This window comes from Vulpes vulpes, chromosome 13 (assembly GCF_048418805.1).
Source record: "Vulpes vulpes isolate BD-2025 chromosome 13, VulVul3, whole genome shotgun sequence".
In the NCBI taxonomy this organism is placed as follows: domain Eukaryota; kingdom Metazoa; phylum Chordata; class Mammalia; order Carnivora; family Canidae; genus Vulpes; species Vulpes vulpes.
The window spans coordinates 90544678-90560638 of record NC_132792.1 but is presented as its reverse complement, the minus strand read 5'-3'; the positions used below and the strand labels follow the sequence as shown (position 1 = coordinate 90560638).

Sequence of the window (15961 nt, the reverse complement as noted above, 5' to 3'; positions counted from 1 at the left end):
GATATAAAATAATCTTTCCTTTCAAATATGTGTTGCTCTATCCCAGACTTCATTTTTGGTGCTCTGAACTACCTGGGTCCCTTCCCTGCTTTATCTAAGATTGGGAGGCACATCATGTACGTACATACAATTACTTTATTACCAGTTTTATTCTGTTGGTTACTTTGGGAGCAGAGATGTAGCATATGATTAAGCAACTACTTGTGTCTTGCACAAAACTTAGAGGAGTTTATAAAAAGCATGTTAATGTATTGTTAGTGAAAACAAGCCAGGCTTTGTCACAGGTGAAATGATCTGTGTTACGGGTGATATACCACTCCAAGGAACTGGATGGCCCTTCACATTCCCAGGATGAGCACGAAGTTAGAATGGAGTTTCACACAGTGGGAAATATCTGAGGAAACTCAAACTTGTGAAGATGACAAGGCTACAGATGCACAGAATCTGGATAAGTGATGAAGATCTGTAAAATAATGGCTATGGAAGGTTAGCTGTCACCTGGAGTCAGAGAAAATGGTCATCTGAGGATGGAATCATCAAGCAATTCTAGAAGCTTTAAACAATTTCTGGAGAGCGTGGTATCTTCCTTTATAACTTATAAAAATCCATTTTTAACTACAAAGTTATGCATAATGAACTTACCAATAGCAGCTTTTACTTCTATTGCTTCTGAATCCTGTGAATATTCACTAAGTCCAGCTGCATTAACTGCTCTGACCCGGAAGATGTAACTCTGACCAGTTGCCAATCCATGGCAAGTAAATCTAAAAGGAAAGGAAGTTTCAAAAATTTTTCCTAGGGATAGACAAGATGGTTTTAGCTTAACTGAATGATCTGGCTTTATAAAAACAATTCATTTTCTAATAGCAAAAAGAATAAGTACAGAGATCAGGTAATATATGTGCTTTGGACAAGAAGGCAGCTAATTAAGGCAATTTTCTAAACTCACCCTATCAAACAACACAGAGTCCTCCTGGCTTTCCCCTGAATAAGTACCTTAACTTTTCTGAGCCTTTGTGTGCTTATTAGTAAAACTGGGATAATATGTCTTAATCATAATTTTTTGTGTAAAGATTGGCCATAAGGTATTTAAAGTATCTATTTCACGGCTTAGCATTGAATAAATAATAGGTGGTATTAATACTAGTAATGGCCTTTTCAAGTATATACTTAAGGCATTGGCTGCTCTGTGTTATAGGGCCTAGGCACTGCTTCTAGGCATGGCAGGGAAGGTATAATTACTTGAGGAATTACACTAGAATCTGAAAATAAGATGAAATATGTATTACCATTTAGATATAAGGACCCAGTAATGAAGTGTGAATCCATGGGCAGTTTCACACATAAAACAACCGCACTTCTTAATAGCTATTATGGCTATAAATAGCCATTTCATGAATCACTGTAACATTTTAATCCATCCTGAGGACTATAACCAGAGGAAATAACAGGTCTGCTAATGACTCTATTACCATTAGTAATGTTGGAATATTTAATGAAGGCAGTCATAAATTAGGCCAATCCTTTAGGTCAGCTCAGTTCAGCAAACATTTATTGAGCACTTCAGTGTTCCAGACACTAAGCTAGATACTGTGGACACAAAGGTGAATAAAAAATGGTGCCTGTCCTTGAGAAGCTCCCATCTGTTTGTGGAAAGGCAGACCTTGTCTAACCCTCTATAAATATTTCTAAATAGTCCCAGGAAAATGCTGGGAACTCAGAATAAGAGCGAAATGAACAGATGAATCTCTCGCTTTCTCCCATTAATTGATTTGCCTCTATTCTTTCCTGTTCTGCAAAAGAAACAACTCATCCTATGGGGGTCCTTGGACTTTGAAGTGGCCATACCAGAAGCTCTCTAACAAGCTCGTTTGACAATTTGGGAAGCTGGAATTCTCCTCTCAGACTGGTCCTAAATCAAAGGAGGCTCAGAGTTTGGTTGCAGGTCAGAACTCATCATCAACCTGCAAAGCAGACTGACAAAATATTTGAAAGCAAGAAAAAGAAAATAACCCTCTTCATATTAGAAACAGATATAAAGAAGTGGCAAGGTATTGTGAATGTCTCTTTGTTAGTGTTACTCATGTCTACTAGCACCAAGTTTAACCATGTTCAGAATTTGTAAATGTTGATATTCTTTTCCTATTCATTTAAGATGCCTTAGGGGCACCTGGGTGATTCAGTTGGTCAAGTGTCCAGCTCTCAATTTCAGCTCAGGTTATGATCTCAGGGTTTGTGAGATAGAGCCTGCTTAAGATTCTCTTCCCCCCCTCACCACCACACCTTTCTCTAAAAAAAAAAATAATAATAATAATAAATAAATAAAATGCCTCAGTACTTTATGTCAGCTAGAGTCAATTAGATCCTTGAAATCTAGTATCACATTGAATAGTCAAGACCAGAACAGATGGGTGAAAAAGGACAAATGGCATAAAGGAAAAGAATCAGAAAAAAAAGCTATAAAATGAATTCATCATAGCTGGCATTAATGTGTTTCTAAGTGCTTAAAATCACAAGTAAACCTTTTTTCAAATATCGAGCAGAAGATTATATTCAATTTTAAACTCATTTGGATATTTATGGTATCGTGTTTTTACAAAATCTCCCTTGTTAGATGTTTGTGCTGCTGTCTGGGTCAGTGGTTGCATTTCCTCTTCAAAGCTCCAGTGCTCTAGAGTCAGAAGGCTCCCCACAGCACCTCCCACCCCAACACTGCAGTTACCGTGAGCCTTTCACAGGATTGTTATTGCAGGGCTCCCACTTGCCAGAGCCGACAACACTTGACTCTATGTAGTACCCGACCAGCTCCTTAGCATCTTTGGATTCCTCCCATGAAACTATCACTGATGTGTCTGTATTTCTGCTTGGGATGATTTTGCCTGGGGGCTTGGGGATATCTGATGAAGGAAGAAAATGATGATCAAACTCACAGCAGTTTTTAAAAATTCATTCTTATCACATATGAACAAATACATGCATATATATTTTTATATAAGTAATCATGTCAAGTGTACTGTTGCTTTATTTTATATTTGTTAAAGCAGAAAATAAAAAAAATACATTTGGAGGCAATAATGATACACTAAATACTCCAGGAAAAAAAATACATCAGCAATGCAGTTGAAACTCTTGGAGTTTACTTTTCATGACTTCATAATTCATAATAATGAGTTTTTAAAATGTCTCAGCCAGGTACAGTCATCAATTAAATTTATAATGTGAAAGGATGCCATCACTTTTACTTCTGGATATATACATTCTAATGAAATTCTTGCTTTGGAATTTTTCTTGAACTGAAGTAAAGTCAGTTTATAGTTGTTCAACCAAACTCTTTACTCACCAAGTTTGTCCCCTACAACGGTCACTTCGGTTGCCTCTGAAGGCTCACCAACTCCTGCTGAGTTAGAACAGCGGACACGGAAACGGTAGGATTTCCCTTCAGCAAGGTCGAAGAGAGCAAAGCGGGGAGACTTCACAGGGAGCTCGGTGTTCACCCGCTGCCAGTTTTCTGTTCCTGCATCACACTGCAGCCCAAACAGTGAGATCCATTTACAGCACAGCAAGAATAGATGGGAACTCTGAAGCCAGGCATTTAGCAGTCTTATTTCTCAGTCAACAAACTACTTACCTGCTAGAAGTTGAACTGGAGAAGAAATTTGTAGGAAATGGGGATGAAGCATCTGTAGTCCATAGGATTATCTAAGTCAAACATAGCTTTGGATTGTTTGACAAATTTGCTACTTTAATACTGCACTGACTTTATCTACTAAGATCATCTATCTACCTATGAAAGACTTAAATTTATTCAGAAGACAGTGTGGGGTCAGATACTTTTCTAATTCTTAGGGCAGGTAATTAGATTTACTATGCTATATAAAATTCTTAAATTTTCATTGTTATAAACTGTTTTATTTTAATGGAATGTCATTTAATGATGTATAATCTCATTAGGACTGTACTCAAATACAACCTCCTCAAAAAGGCCTTCTTGATCACTCCCTCCCTATCCTATCAAAGAATCTAAAAGAGTTCTTTGCTCCTTTCTCATCACTCCCTATCCCTTATTCTCCTTTATTATTTTGTCAAAACACCTGTATTCGAAATTAAGTTATTTATTTGTCATCTCCTCCATTGGAAAGTAAATTTCAATGAAATGAGTACAGGTAATTGTCATGTTCACTGCTATACCCCAGAGCCTAGAATTATATCTGGCACATAATCAACAATTGTCTTTTTTTTTTCTGAATAAATGAATTTTTTAAAATTCTGAATGAAGTTAATGAAAGATAAAGATGTTCTTTTTTTCTTCCCTATATTTGAAATAAATGATGGAAAAACTAAATTTAAAGCAATTAAATGTTGGAATTAAAATGATCTAGAGTGACTCTGAAATCCTTGAAGGATAAGGATATGGTGTCTATTTGCACTTTAGTAGAGAATATAGTGAGAAAACTATCATTATACAGTAATCCTTTTTCCCCACCTATTCGAATTCTCAATTCTGCCCTAAGGTCAGCAGAAGTGATTTTACTTCAGAACCTTTGGAAATTTTCAAGAGACTTTTCCAGAAATCCAAACCTTATGATACAGTGACCAGCTGTCAAGGATGATATGCTGTTGGGACCATAAGAATACTGATATATTGCTTGGCATAAACATCATTGACTTTGAAATGGGAGGCAATGTGGCATAGTGCAAAGGACCCAGGGGCATCCATTGAGGTCTTAGCTTTGTTCATAACAAGATATGTGACCTTGGGAAAGTCACATGAGTATCCTTTGGTCTCAATTTCATCATTTGTAAAATAGGCAAATATGACAAAGTAACCTCCAAAGTCCTTTGTAGAATCTTTCATGATTGTGTCATTGTGTGTGGGAGGGTAGAGAGAATAAATTGCCCCTAAACAGTGAATCTGCTGCTAACTGGGGGATAAAATTCTCCTAGACCTTTAATCCTTTAGTCTATGGCTTTGATTCATTTTGACACATTCTCCCCTGGGGAACATATAACAATTATCAGTCATTTATACTTTCATAGTAAAAATAATAGCTGCCTTTCACTCTACTAAAAGCTTTATGCCATTGTAACTCTTTAAACCTCTCAACTATGCTCTGAATTAAGTACTGTGGGGGTAGCACTGTGATTATCCAAGTTTTCCAGAGGAGAAGACAGGCTTGGGAAGATTGAAAGGCAATGATGTGTATTAACTGGATACAGTATATGAAAACTGAGCCAGATTGCCGTGGTTCAAATCCTAGCTCTGTCTCTTACTAACTGTGTGACCTGAGCAAATTATATGTCCCACTGATGCGTGAATTTCCTCATCTGCAAAATAGGTATGATGAAAATAAGAGTATTTCCCTCATAGAGTTGCTGTGAGAATTAAGTGGGTGCACACGTGCAGAGTGCTTAGAGCAGTGCCTGGTCCTTGGTAAACATTGGCTCTTTTCATTCCTGCTTGCAGAAAGAGAGCTCTCAAGTGATACAATCCTTGCTTCTGACAGGACCAGATTTTTGATAGGGGAAGACATAAGATATCTGAAAAAACTGAGGCTGAAAAGAACTCAGTAGGATAGGAAGGCTGGGAGCGCTGGAGACCAATTTATCCAATTCTCTTGCTATTAAACCTCTCAATATCAACCATTTCAGGGCTCACAGACATGGTGTAACTGGGTATAAGCTGTAGCCATGACAGGTGAGTTTGTGCTTTATGAAGATGCAAATTCTGGTAAAAAGTTCTGTAAAGAAGTACAAGCTCAGAGGTAACTGAAGAAACAGCACTCCCTGGGCGTGAACATTCTATGGATGAAAATGTGCTGCAGGACGAGAGCACATGAAACATTGCCCTTTAGAAAGGTCAACATGTTAGAAGTGGCTCATCAGAAATAACTTGAGATTCAACTGAGTAGAACAGTATGAGGATTGGATAGTTCTTCTGTAAATGTGCCCTAGGTCTTTGGACATGTTCTCCTCCCCCAATATGTCAACTTCCTGGGCCTTTTGTATCTGTCAGTGGTGCCTATATGGGCCTCTTTATTCACACTGCACTCATAAATGTTCCCTCTGTTTTATATTAATAGGTTTGCTGGTGGGAGAACACTTACATTTTTAATCACAGACTCATATGTATTTAGGTCTAGGGGAGTTATAGATTTTCCTGGAGAAATTAGAGTTTATGTGACCAGAGGAAATGTTAACAGAAGCCAAAGTTGACTCATCTGAAGAAAATGCCTCAGTATTATGTTGTAACTATGTCATTATTACAGAAAAGATGGTAATTACTGTCACAGAGCTTATTCAGAACTCTTTTCCTGTGGAACATTTCAAAAAGATTCAGTGAAGGGTATGTATTAAGCACACTAGGAAATAAATATTTTCCACTCTAGTCTTGTCCTCTATTAAAAAATAGAAAAAATTTAAGTCAGAAATAATGTTTAAGTTATATTTAATTTGAAGCTAATATCTGGAAAATATACAAATTTATAACAATAAAAACTTTTAATATTATTTTGGTAAAATCAGGCTCTTTTGAAAGATGCCCATATTGCATATTAAAGAGATAATCCATTTTATTGTACCAATTTGCTAAGGATAAGGAGAAGTGAGAGATGTTCCTCAAAGATATGAGCTAAATGTCTTTATCAAGGAAATAAATTAATAAATTTATTAATTAAAGTTGGAAAACCACAGACCCTAGTATTTTTAATGCTAGTATAATTTTCTCTGATGATCTGAAATAACTAAAAAGCCATAAGATATCTGAATATTACTTTATGTTGTCATCTAATTTTCAGATGCTTGGAGGTACCTATATATCTATGATATCTAGGTAATCTCATAATAATTGTCAGGGAAGGTGACCTAATAGATGTTCTGATATTGAATGATCAGAATAGCTTTAAGGATGAAAGAGAAAAGTTCTTAGGAAAGCTAACTGAGCTACATAACATTTTTGCCAAATAAAGACATTTTCTATAATTTTGCTATGAAAGTAAAATGTAAATGATAACCTATATTGTCACAAAATTTTATAAAAATAAAATACACAAAAAAGTACAGCCAATTGTTTCATTCACTGTTCTTAAAAAAAATGGTGCATGCCTGCCAATAAAACATAAACATTCTTACCTATAACTTAAAATAAACTTACTTTTGATTCATTTTTTTCAAGTACATCTCAATCAAAATTTTCTTAACAAATGGACTTTGAACCTCATTTTAAGCAAATTCTCTTTAAATGCCCTTTTCCTGTGGCAATTATGCCTTGCCTGGCAGGTTGTTCCTCCTCAGTATCTGAACTTGCAACTAGGCACTTCCCCCAAATAATGTCCTGTCCAAAACTTGGCTCTTCTACATTTTCTGGGCAGAAATACTTACTACAACTGCACTCAAAGATGGGTATGTGATAAATCCATATGCAATTATCATCATTCCACCTATTTTACACCTTCATTGTATGCTGCCCTCTCTAACATAATTATAACAAAATTGTAAGATATTTGAAGGAAAGAACTAGCCAGTATCTCATGCTGTTTTCTGATTCCTGACCCCACCCTACTATCTGCACTTAGTACTAGCTGAGTGCAAGGCAGCATGTAAGGACTTTCTCTCTTCAACTCTCTAGCTCTGAAAAGTACTGTAATTTTTATTCCTCTGGCTCATCTACCCTCATCAGTATTCATTTTTCACTGTGGAAAACAAGTTGTAGAGAGATGAAAAGCCATTACTAGAGCAAGGAAGACAGAGAAAGTGTCTAGAAAACAGTGCTATATGAACAATCTACAGTTTCAGGAACATTTCTCTTCTTAAAAAGATTGTAATTTGGGGTCTGTGGACCTCTTAGGAGTCTATGGGTGAGCTCCAGGGATCCATAAACCCCTGAACTTTCAGATAAAGTTCTGTATAATATACATTTTTTTTGTGAAGACTGTTCGTAGTTTATAAGGAAGGGTTTAAAGAATACAGGACACAATGGAAATTTAATCTCTATTTCTTTAAAGAAATCTTTAGGAAAAGACAGGGGTAATAATGTTGATCCCAGAGTCTTACCTTTTCCACAAAGTACAGAATGCCCTCATGGCCACGTTGGCGAGGGGGCTTCCAACTGAGCACCACATAGCTCCGGGTGGCCTCTGTGACAGAGAGGTCTGTGGGTGGCCCAGGAACAATACCCTCTGAAAAACAAGGAAAAGTGAAAAGCACACACTCTGGGAAGCCAAGCATATGCCAAGAGTCATAGATGCTTCTCTCCTACTGGAGGAAGATTAATTACTGCTCCACAGTATAAAGAAGTACCTCATCTCTGAAATTCTTCCTAAAACATTCATTCATTCATTCAAAGCCACAATTTTACTTTCTTTGCTTGACAATTTTGATTTTCTTACTGGTCCTAAAAAACAGTAATGACATAAGTTATATTTTCTGTACATCCTATATCAGCTTTTTATAGAATATCTTTTCAAGGGAGTTTGGATAGCAAACAAACTTGGAATACAATGACAGTATATTCTCTAGGGCAGAAACTTGACTTGTTTTCTGATCAGCATAATAAAGATAATGTCCTTCTCCAGAGAAAGCTTGGGTTGATTTGTTAGCAGCCGCCTTATAATTACAAGGTTGTCAGACGTAACATACATCTACTGTGTGTACAGCATCTATTTGTGCTGCTCCATATAACCCTGTGGAAGTTGGCAGGGGGACAATGCAAAGGAAAGTAATGAGAACATGAAGCTCATGCCATCTGATTGTGCTGTGAGTTATAGAATCCTTTGTCTCTGGCCTGGAAATCTTTTATCTTTTGCCAGCATCTATGAAACTGTGGTATGAAACATATTGGTTTGTAAATAAAGTAACATTTTATATCCTCCACAGTTCCTGACATTAGATTGACCCTTCCACATCAAATAACTAAAATACCAAGCAAAATACATGAAACAACTGTTAACAGACATTGGATATTAGCTGGCTTAGGACAATGATTCCCAAAAGAAGAGAAACAAATTAGGTGAACTCTACCATTGTCCTAGCATATTGTCTGGAGATAATTTCAAGACAGCAGCTCAGGAAGAGGAATCCAGGTAGAGCCTGGCAATATCCCCAGGTTGAGGAGAAGAAGCTGGAATTCTAGGAAGGGCAAGGTAACTATGGATAGAGTCACAAGGATGAATACTGGAGGAAAGAGCTGCACAGAAAGGTAGGCTTCAGAGACCTTCAGAGGGTCCCTCTGGAGTGCTCATCTGAATATCAATTAGCAATCAATATGAGGGAACCAGTTAGACTGCAGAAAACTCACACAAGAGAATTGGAGAGAACAATCTTCAAAGCTCTCATAGGGCCTGGGAGAGTCCATATTCCCATGAATCAGAGTGAAAATCTCCTAAAATTCACAGGCATCTACTGGAGTGCTACTCAGAAGGATATTGTCTCTGTAGTATGGCCAAATTATCCCTAGACTAAAGTCTGTTCTGATTTCACTTAACAAAAGCAAGCCTTGAAAGGTCAAATTGTTTCCCCAGAACAAAGCTGGAGAGCTTTTATAAAAATACAATAATATCCAGCACCAAACAATGTAAATTCAAAATGTCTGGCATCTTGTGAAAAGTTATTAAATATACAAAGGAGCAAGAAAATACAACCCTTTCTGAAGGAAAAAAAATCAATCAATGAAAACAAAACTAAAAATGTCACAGATTATAGAATTAGCCAATAAGTATATAAAAAGTTATTATAAAAATATTCTGTATGTTCAAGAGGGTAAAATTAAATATGTTAATTAAAGACATGGAAAACATAAAATAATACAAATTGTTCTCAACTTCTACAGATAGAAATTACAAAGTTTGAAAACAAAACAAAACAAAACCCATACACTGGAATTCACAGCAAGTTAGACACTGAAGAAGAAAAGGATAGTAAAATTATGACACAGACATAGGAAGTGTCTGAAATAAAACACAGAAAGCAAAAAGACTGAAATGGAAAAGGAACACAGCATCAGTGACTTGTGGTTTCAAGTGGCATGTATTGGAGCTCCTGAAGCAGATAAGAGCAGAGATACAGGAAAAGAAAAATGTTTAAAGAAATAATGGTGAAATAATTTCCAAAGCTGATAAAAATTAAAAACTCACAGATCCAAGGAACTTATATACCCCAAACACAGACACATGAAGGAAACAACACAAATGCATATCACAAACAAATTTCTCAATCCAGTGATAAAGATAATGCATATCACAAACAAATTTCTCAATCCAGTGATAAAGATAATCTATGATAAACAGGTAAAGAGAAAAAGACATGTACTGAGGGATAAAAATAAGAATAACAATAGTCATTCTTACAGTGCAGATCTGCACTATAATGGACCATCCTTTCTAAAGTATTGAAATCTAGAATTCTATAACCAATGAAGATATATATTTCAGAAATGAAGATGAAATAGTGACTGTTTTAGACATACAAAAAATAAAATAATTCAGACCAGCAGGCCTGCACTACAAGAAATAGCAAAGAAGGGGATCCCTGGGTGGCGCAGCGGTTTGGCGCCTGCCTTTGGCCCAGGGCGCGATCCTGGAGACCCGGGATCGAATCCCACATCGGGCTCCCGGTGCATGGAGCCTGCTTCTCCCTCTGCCTGTGTCTCTGCCTCTCTCTCTCTCTCTCTCTGTGACTATCATAAATAAATAATAATAAAAAAAATTAAAAAAAAAAAGAAATAGCAAAGAAAATGCCTCAGGTACAAAGAAAATGATATCATATGGGAATCCAGATCCACACAATGAAAAAAAGAATAGAAACTATAAAAATGTGAGTGAATATTGAAAAGTTTTTTCTTACCTTTAAATATCTTTTTTGTTTGTTTTTTTAGATTTCTTTGAAAAATAAGTGACTATTTGACCCAAAATAATAACACTGTATTGTGCAATTTATTATATATATATGCAAATAAAATCCATGCAATAGCAGCACCAAGGCTTGAAAGGGGAAATGGAATAACACTGTTTTAAGTTCTTACACTATACATGAAGTAGTATAATATTACTTGAAAAAGGTTGTGATAAGATGTCTATTAAAATTCCAAACTACCATAATACAAAACAAAGAATTATAGCTAATAAGATAGCATAGCTAAAAATGGAATAATAAAAAAAAATTCAATTCAAAAGAAAGTTTAAAAAAAAAGAAGGGAAACAGGTGGAATAGATAGAAAAATAGCAAGATCATAGATTTAAATCCAACTCTATCAATAATCACACAAAATATAAATTCTCCAACCACTCCAATAAAAAGGCAATGATTACCCAACTGGATAAAAAAAATCAAGACCCAACTACATGCTGCCTACAAGAAATGCAATTTAAAGACACACATACATAAAAAGTAAAAGAATGGAAATCATATGTCATGCTAACATTAATAAAAGAAAAAAAACCTGGAATGATTATAATAGTATCAGATAAAGAAGATTTCTAAGCAAAAAACATTATCATGGATAAAGAGTGTCACTTTATAATAACAAAGCAGTCAATTCATAAGAAGATAAAATAATTAAAATGCTACTACATGTAATAAAAAGCCAAAGCCTCAAATAATATGAAGCAAAATCTGGTAGAACTGCAAGAAGAAAAAATAAATCTACTATTTGGTCAGAGATTTCATTATTCCTCTATCAACTGATAGAACAAGTAGACAGAAAATTATTGAGGATATAAAACACGCAGTTAAAATTGCAGTAGGTTTTTTATAGAAATTAATAAGCTGATGTTAAAATTTATGTGGAAATGCAAAGACAGAATAGTCGAAACAACTTTGGAGAAAAAAAAATTGAGGACTAATACTACCTAATTTCAAAATTATGAAGATTTTTTTAAAATTTTGCTTGTTTCTTTACTTATTTAAAACTATGAAGCTTTTAAAACCAACAGCAACAACCTAAAGGTATAGTAATCAAGATAGTGTAGTTGGTGTAGAGAAAATAAAATTGACCAATAGAGATTCTAGAAATAGACCCACAAATATGCAATTGATTTTGATGATAGTGCCAAGGAAATTTAATGGGAAAAGGATAATCTTTTGAACAGATTGCTGAAACAATTGGATAGCCATATGCAAAATGATCATGATAATAATGATGACAACTTAGACCATTACTTCACAAAATATAGAAAAAAAAATTTAAAATGGAGCATAGATTGAAATCTAAGAGTTAATGCTGTAACATTTCTAGAAAAAACAGGAAAAATATCTAAGTAAACTTGATTTGGCAAAGATTCAAATATGATGCAGAAATGGCAATATGCACATAAAAAGCCAACAGTATTAGGGAAATACAAAGTAAGATCACTACACTCACTATGAAATACCACTACTGGTGACAATGTGGAGGAACTGGAACTCTCATGCTCCTAATGGGAATGTAAAATGGTACAAACATCTTGGAAACAGTTGACAGTTTCTTTAGAAATTAAACATACACCAAAAAAAATTTAAACATACACCTATCATATGACCTATCTGTCCAACTCTTAGGTATTTATCTAAGAGAAATGAAAGTGTATGTCCATACAAACACTTTAACAAGGATGATCACAGAAGCTTTTGACAGTAAATGGATAAAAAATTGAAATGAACTGATACATACATCAACATGAATAAATCTCAAAATAATTATGCTGAGTTTAAGAAAATCAGAGGAAAATGAGTATAATTCCATTTATCTAAGAGTGTGGAAAATACAAACTAGAGTGACATAAAGCACATCAGTGATGGCCTGGAGATGGGCAGAGTTAGGAGAAAGGAATTACAAAGAGGCAAGAGGAAATTTTAGGGGTGAAGGATATATTCATTATTTTGATCATGGCCGAGAGTTTCACAGGGGTATACACATGTTGAATTTGTCAAATTGTATATGTTATGGATATCAGTTTATTCTATGTCAATTGCACCTCAATAAACCTTGTTTTTAAAAAAGTGATTCTCTGAAAGTATAAGTTACTTTATGATCTCCAAATATTTCAGAATGTTCCTTCCAAAACATCTTAAATAATATACACTGTACTCTCCACAAAAAAAGGCAAAACCACATGGCAAAACATTGGCAATAGTATCTGGGAAAAACTGAGTTTTTACCTGTAGGCTCCTCTTCAGTGACAATGATCTGCCCAGTCCACGGTGCTGAAGGGCGACCTGAACAGAGAGAAATGTAAAGGTCACAAAATTCATAAATGCAGTTCCAACTGCACTCATAAACTGGCCATAATAGTCACAAATGGGTTTGATACTAGTTTACTTACAATATTTTCCTAATGAATCTTACTGAGCATGTACATGGTGTAAGGTCTTCAAGGAACTCACAATCTGCTAGAGAACAGAGCCCATCTATTCGAAGCCAACATTTCTGAAATTGTACTTTCACAAGTAAGGTAAATCACCTATGTTTATTTACTGCTCAATATAGACCTCTGGAAACATGTACGTTCTCTCATCTCTTTTTATAAGATAACATGTATTTGGGGGAAATGTTTCTGGAACAACTGCAAGCCCAGTAGTTATGTATCTGCAATAATGAAGCTGAAAGAGGAAATGGGAGCTAATCCTATAGTACAGTTCAATGAAAGCAATTTCTTTCCATTATATTTTGAAAAGTGTTATCTACAAAGGAAACCAGTTGAGATCTAGAGTAAGGAAAATGGGTGCGATGGGCAGGAAAAGAGGAAAATCCATTTAAATTCATTTATTCATTGAAGAAGAAATTCATTTCTGTATTCTCATAAGTAACAGAAAGAGAATGGTTCAACTCCTACGTTAGCAACAAATTTTCACCATAGTTTGTACAAAAACAGGTGATATGCAAGATAGCCTATTTTTAATGCAAACAAGTCTTATTTTCATTGGAATTTATAAAAGAGGAGTAAATGAAAGTATGAGCTGGAATTAGGAAAAAGGGAGGGAAGTCCGACAGTAAGCAAAAAATAGAGGGCAATCAAAGAACTTGATTAGAAAAAGTCTCCAGAGAAAAGATATTTTACTTAGTTTTTTTTATGATGCCATACATGTACTTAAGGTAAAGAATAACACTGAGTATGACATAGACCAGTAGTCCTCAACTAGGGTAATTTTGCCCCTCAGGGACATTTGGCAATATCTGGAGACAATTTTGATTGTCACAATGGGGGGAGAAGGAGCATTATTGATATCTAGTGGATAGAAGCCAGAGATGCTTCTAAACATTCTACAGTTCACAGAACAGCCTCTTACGACAAATAATTAACACCTAAAGTGTCTATAGGGTCAAGTTTGAAAAATCTGGTATGGACTGAAGTGTTGATTTCCAATAATCTTTTAATGTCATTTAATGGTCTCTATTACTGAGGATGCATATGGGTTCCCACAAAACAAATGCAAAGCATAATTCATGTACCATGGTTTTGACACTAAGAATTGGAGTTTAAATATATGAAAAGATTTTTCACTGTCTAATATGGTAACTCAAGTATAGAGATATGTCATAAATGCATTTTTCTTTTGACATAAAGAAACTCATTGTGTTGAAATATTAATGCTCTAATGGGCAAACTCTAAGTTAGGAAATTTACCTTATAATTTTAAGAACTAAAAGAAAAGTATATTTGTGGTGTGCTAATAAAATGAATAAAAATGCTTCCTAGGCTTTTATCATATTTCCTTTCAAACAGAATGCCCAGAGCTCTGTTTTACAAAGAAAATTTTTTGAATCAAATTAAAATAAAACAGCCCTTAGTGAAGAGATGAGTCAAAAAAAAAAGAAATTTTTTTTGTTTTTTGTTGTTTTTCCCCTAGGATTTTCTGATGGATAAAGGATTTCCTATTCTCTTCTCCCTCTAGTGGAAGGGGGAGGAATAACCTTGCAACGAGTTCTAGTGTAGTTCCAAAAAAAAGAAAAGAAAATTGAAAAATGCTTACTTTTAAGTCTTGCTTTCTCAGCTGGATCCAGAGCAGCCACAGGCTCAGAAACTCTAGATGGTAGACCTATTCCATTTTTATTCACAGCTCGAACTCGAAATATGTAAGAACGACCTTCTATCAACCCAGTGACTGGAAAACGAGCAAACTTTACAGGTGTGTCATTGCATTGAGACCAGCTATCTGTGCCCACCTCACACCTGAGGGAAAGAGAGCAGTCAGCAAGAATATTAAAACAAGTATGTCTAAATGAATACCTCCAAAACTGCAAACCCGCCCAAGTGCTTCAGATCTCCCTATAAAATACCTAGCTCAAGTGTGGTTCAATAGTTACTACTTAATTGCAAGCACTCAGTTCCACTGGATTACAGTACTTCCTCGTAAATAATAAAGAAGCCTCAGATCCCTCCTAAACACACATACTTCCTTTAAACTCCCTAAAAGCAAGCAGTTGAGGGGCCTGGTGTGCTAAGCAGGAGAATTTTGGGGAAAAAAAACAGAAGCAGCCACAGGTAAGTATATACAGCTTTACACTGGAGAGACTGAAGGGGAGGATTCCCCAAACATCTCCCTGGCTGACGTCTTCAATTCCACCACTGGTGACTTCTTTCTTTGTCTTCTTTATGCACTTTCTTTCAAAAGTAAAGGTGCATAAAGGTGGGGCCACCTGCGTGGTTGTCAGTTGAGCGTCTGCCTTCAGCTCAGGTTGTGATCCTGGGGTCCTGGGCTCGAGCACTGCATCAGGCTCTCTGCTCCAAGGGGAGCCTACCCCTCCCTCTGCCTCCCATGTCTGTCTCTCCCTCTCTCTGTCTCTCATGAATAAATAAAATTTTAAAAAAATAAATAAAAGTTCTTTTTGAGAAAGCTAACATCTTAAATATACTTACGTATACTGTAGTTTGGAAAAAGCTCACTTTTTTTCTTAAGTAATCACTATATCTGATGTGGGGCTCAAACTCATTACCCTGAGATCAAGAGTGACTTGCTCTGCTGACTGAGCCAGCCAGGCACCACTGAAAAG

General features: G+C 35.6%; 1 protein-coding gene across 9 annotated transcripts in view; it reads right to left on the bottom strand.

Moving 5' to 3' along the window:
- MYOM1 (myomesin 1) overlaps positions 1-15961 on the bottom strand; it is a 155610-nt gene that overhangs the window by 60291 nt on the left and 79358 nt on the right. For all 9 annotated transcript variants that reach the window (XM_072735024.1, XM_072735025.1, XM_072735031.1 and 6 more), the window contains 6 exons: positions 14941-15140; positions 13129-13185; positions 8050-8174; positions 3341-3524; positions 2723-2897; positions 643-764 (listed from right to left, as the gene is read on the bottom strand). In XM_072735024.1, coding sequence (XP_072591125.1) covers positions 643-764; positions 2723-2897; positions 3341-3524; positions 8050-8174; positions 13129-13185; positions 14941-15140 — 863 coding nt within the window. The remainder of the gene's footprint in view (positions 1-642; positions 765-2722; positions 2898-3340; positions 3525-8049; positions 8175-13128; positions 13186-14940; positions 15141-15961) is intronic.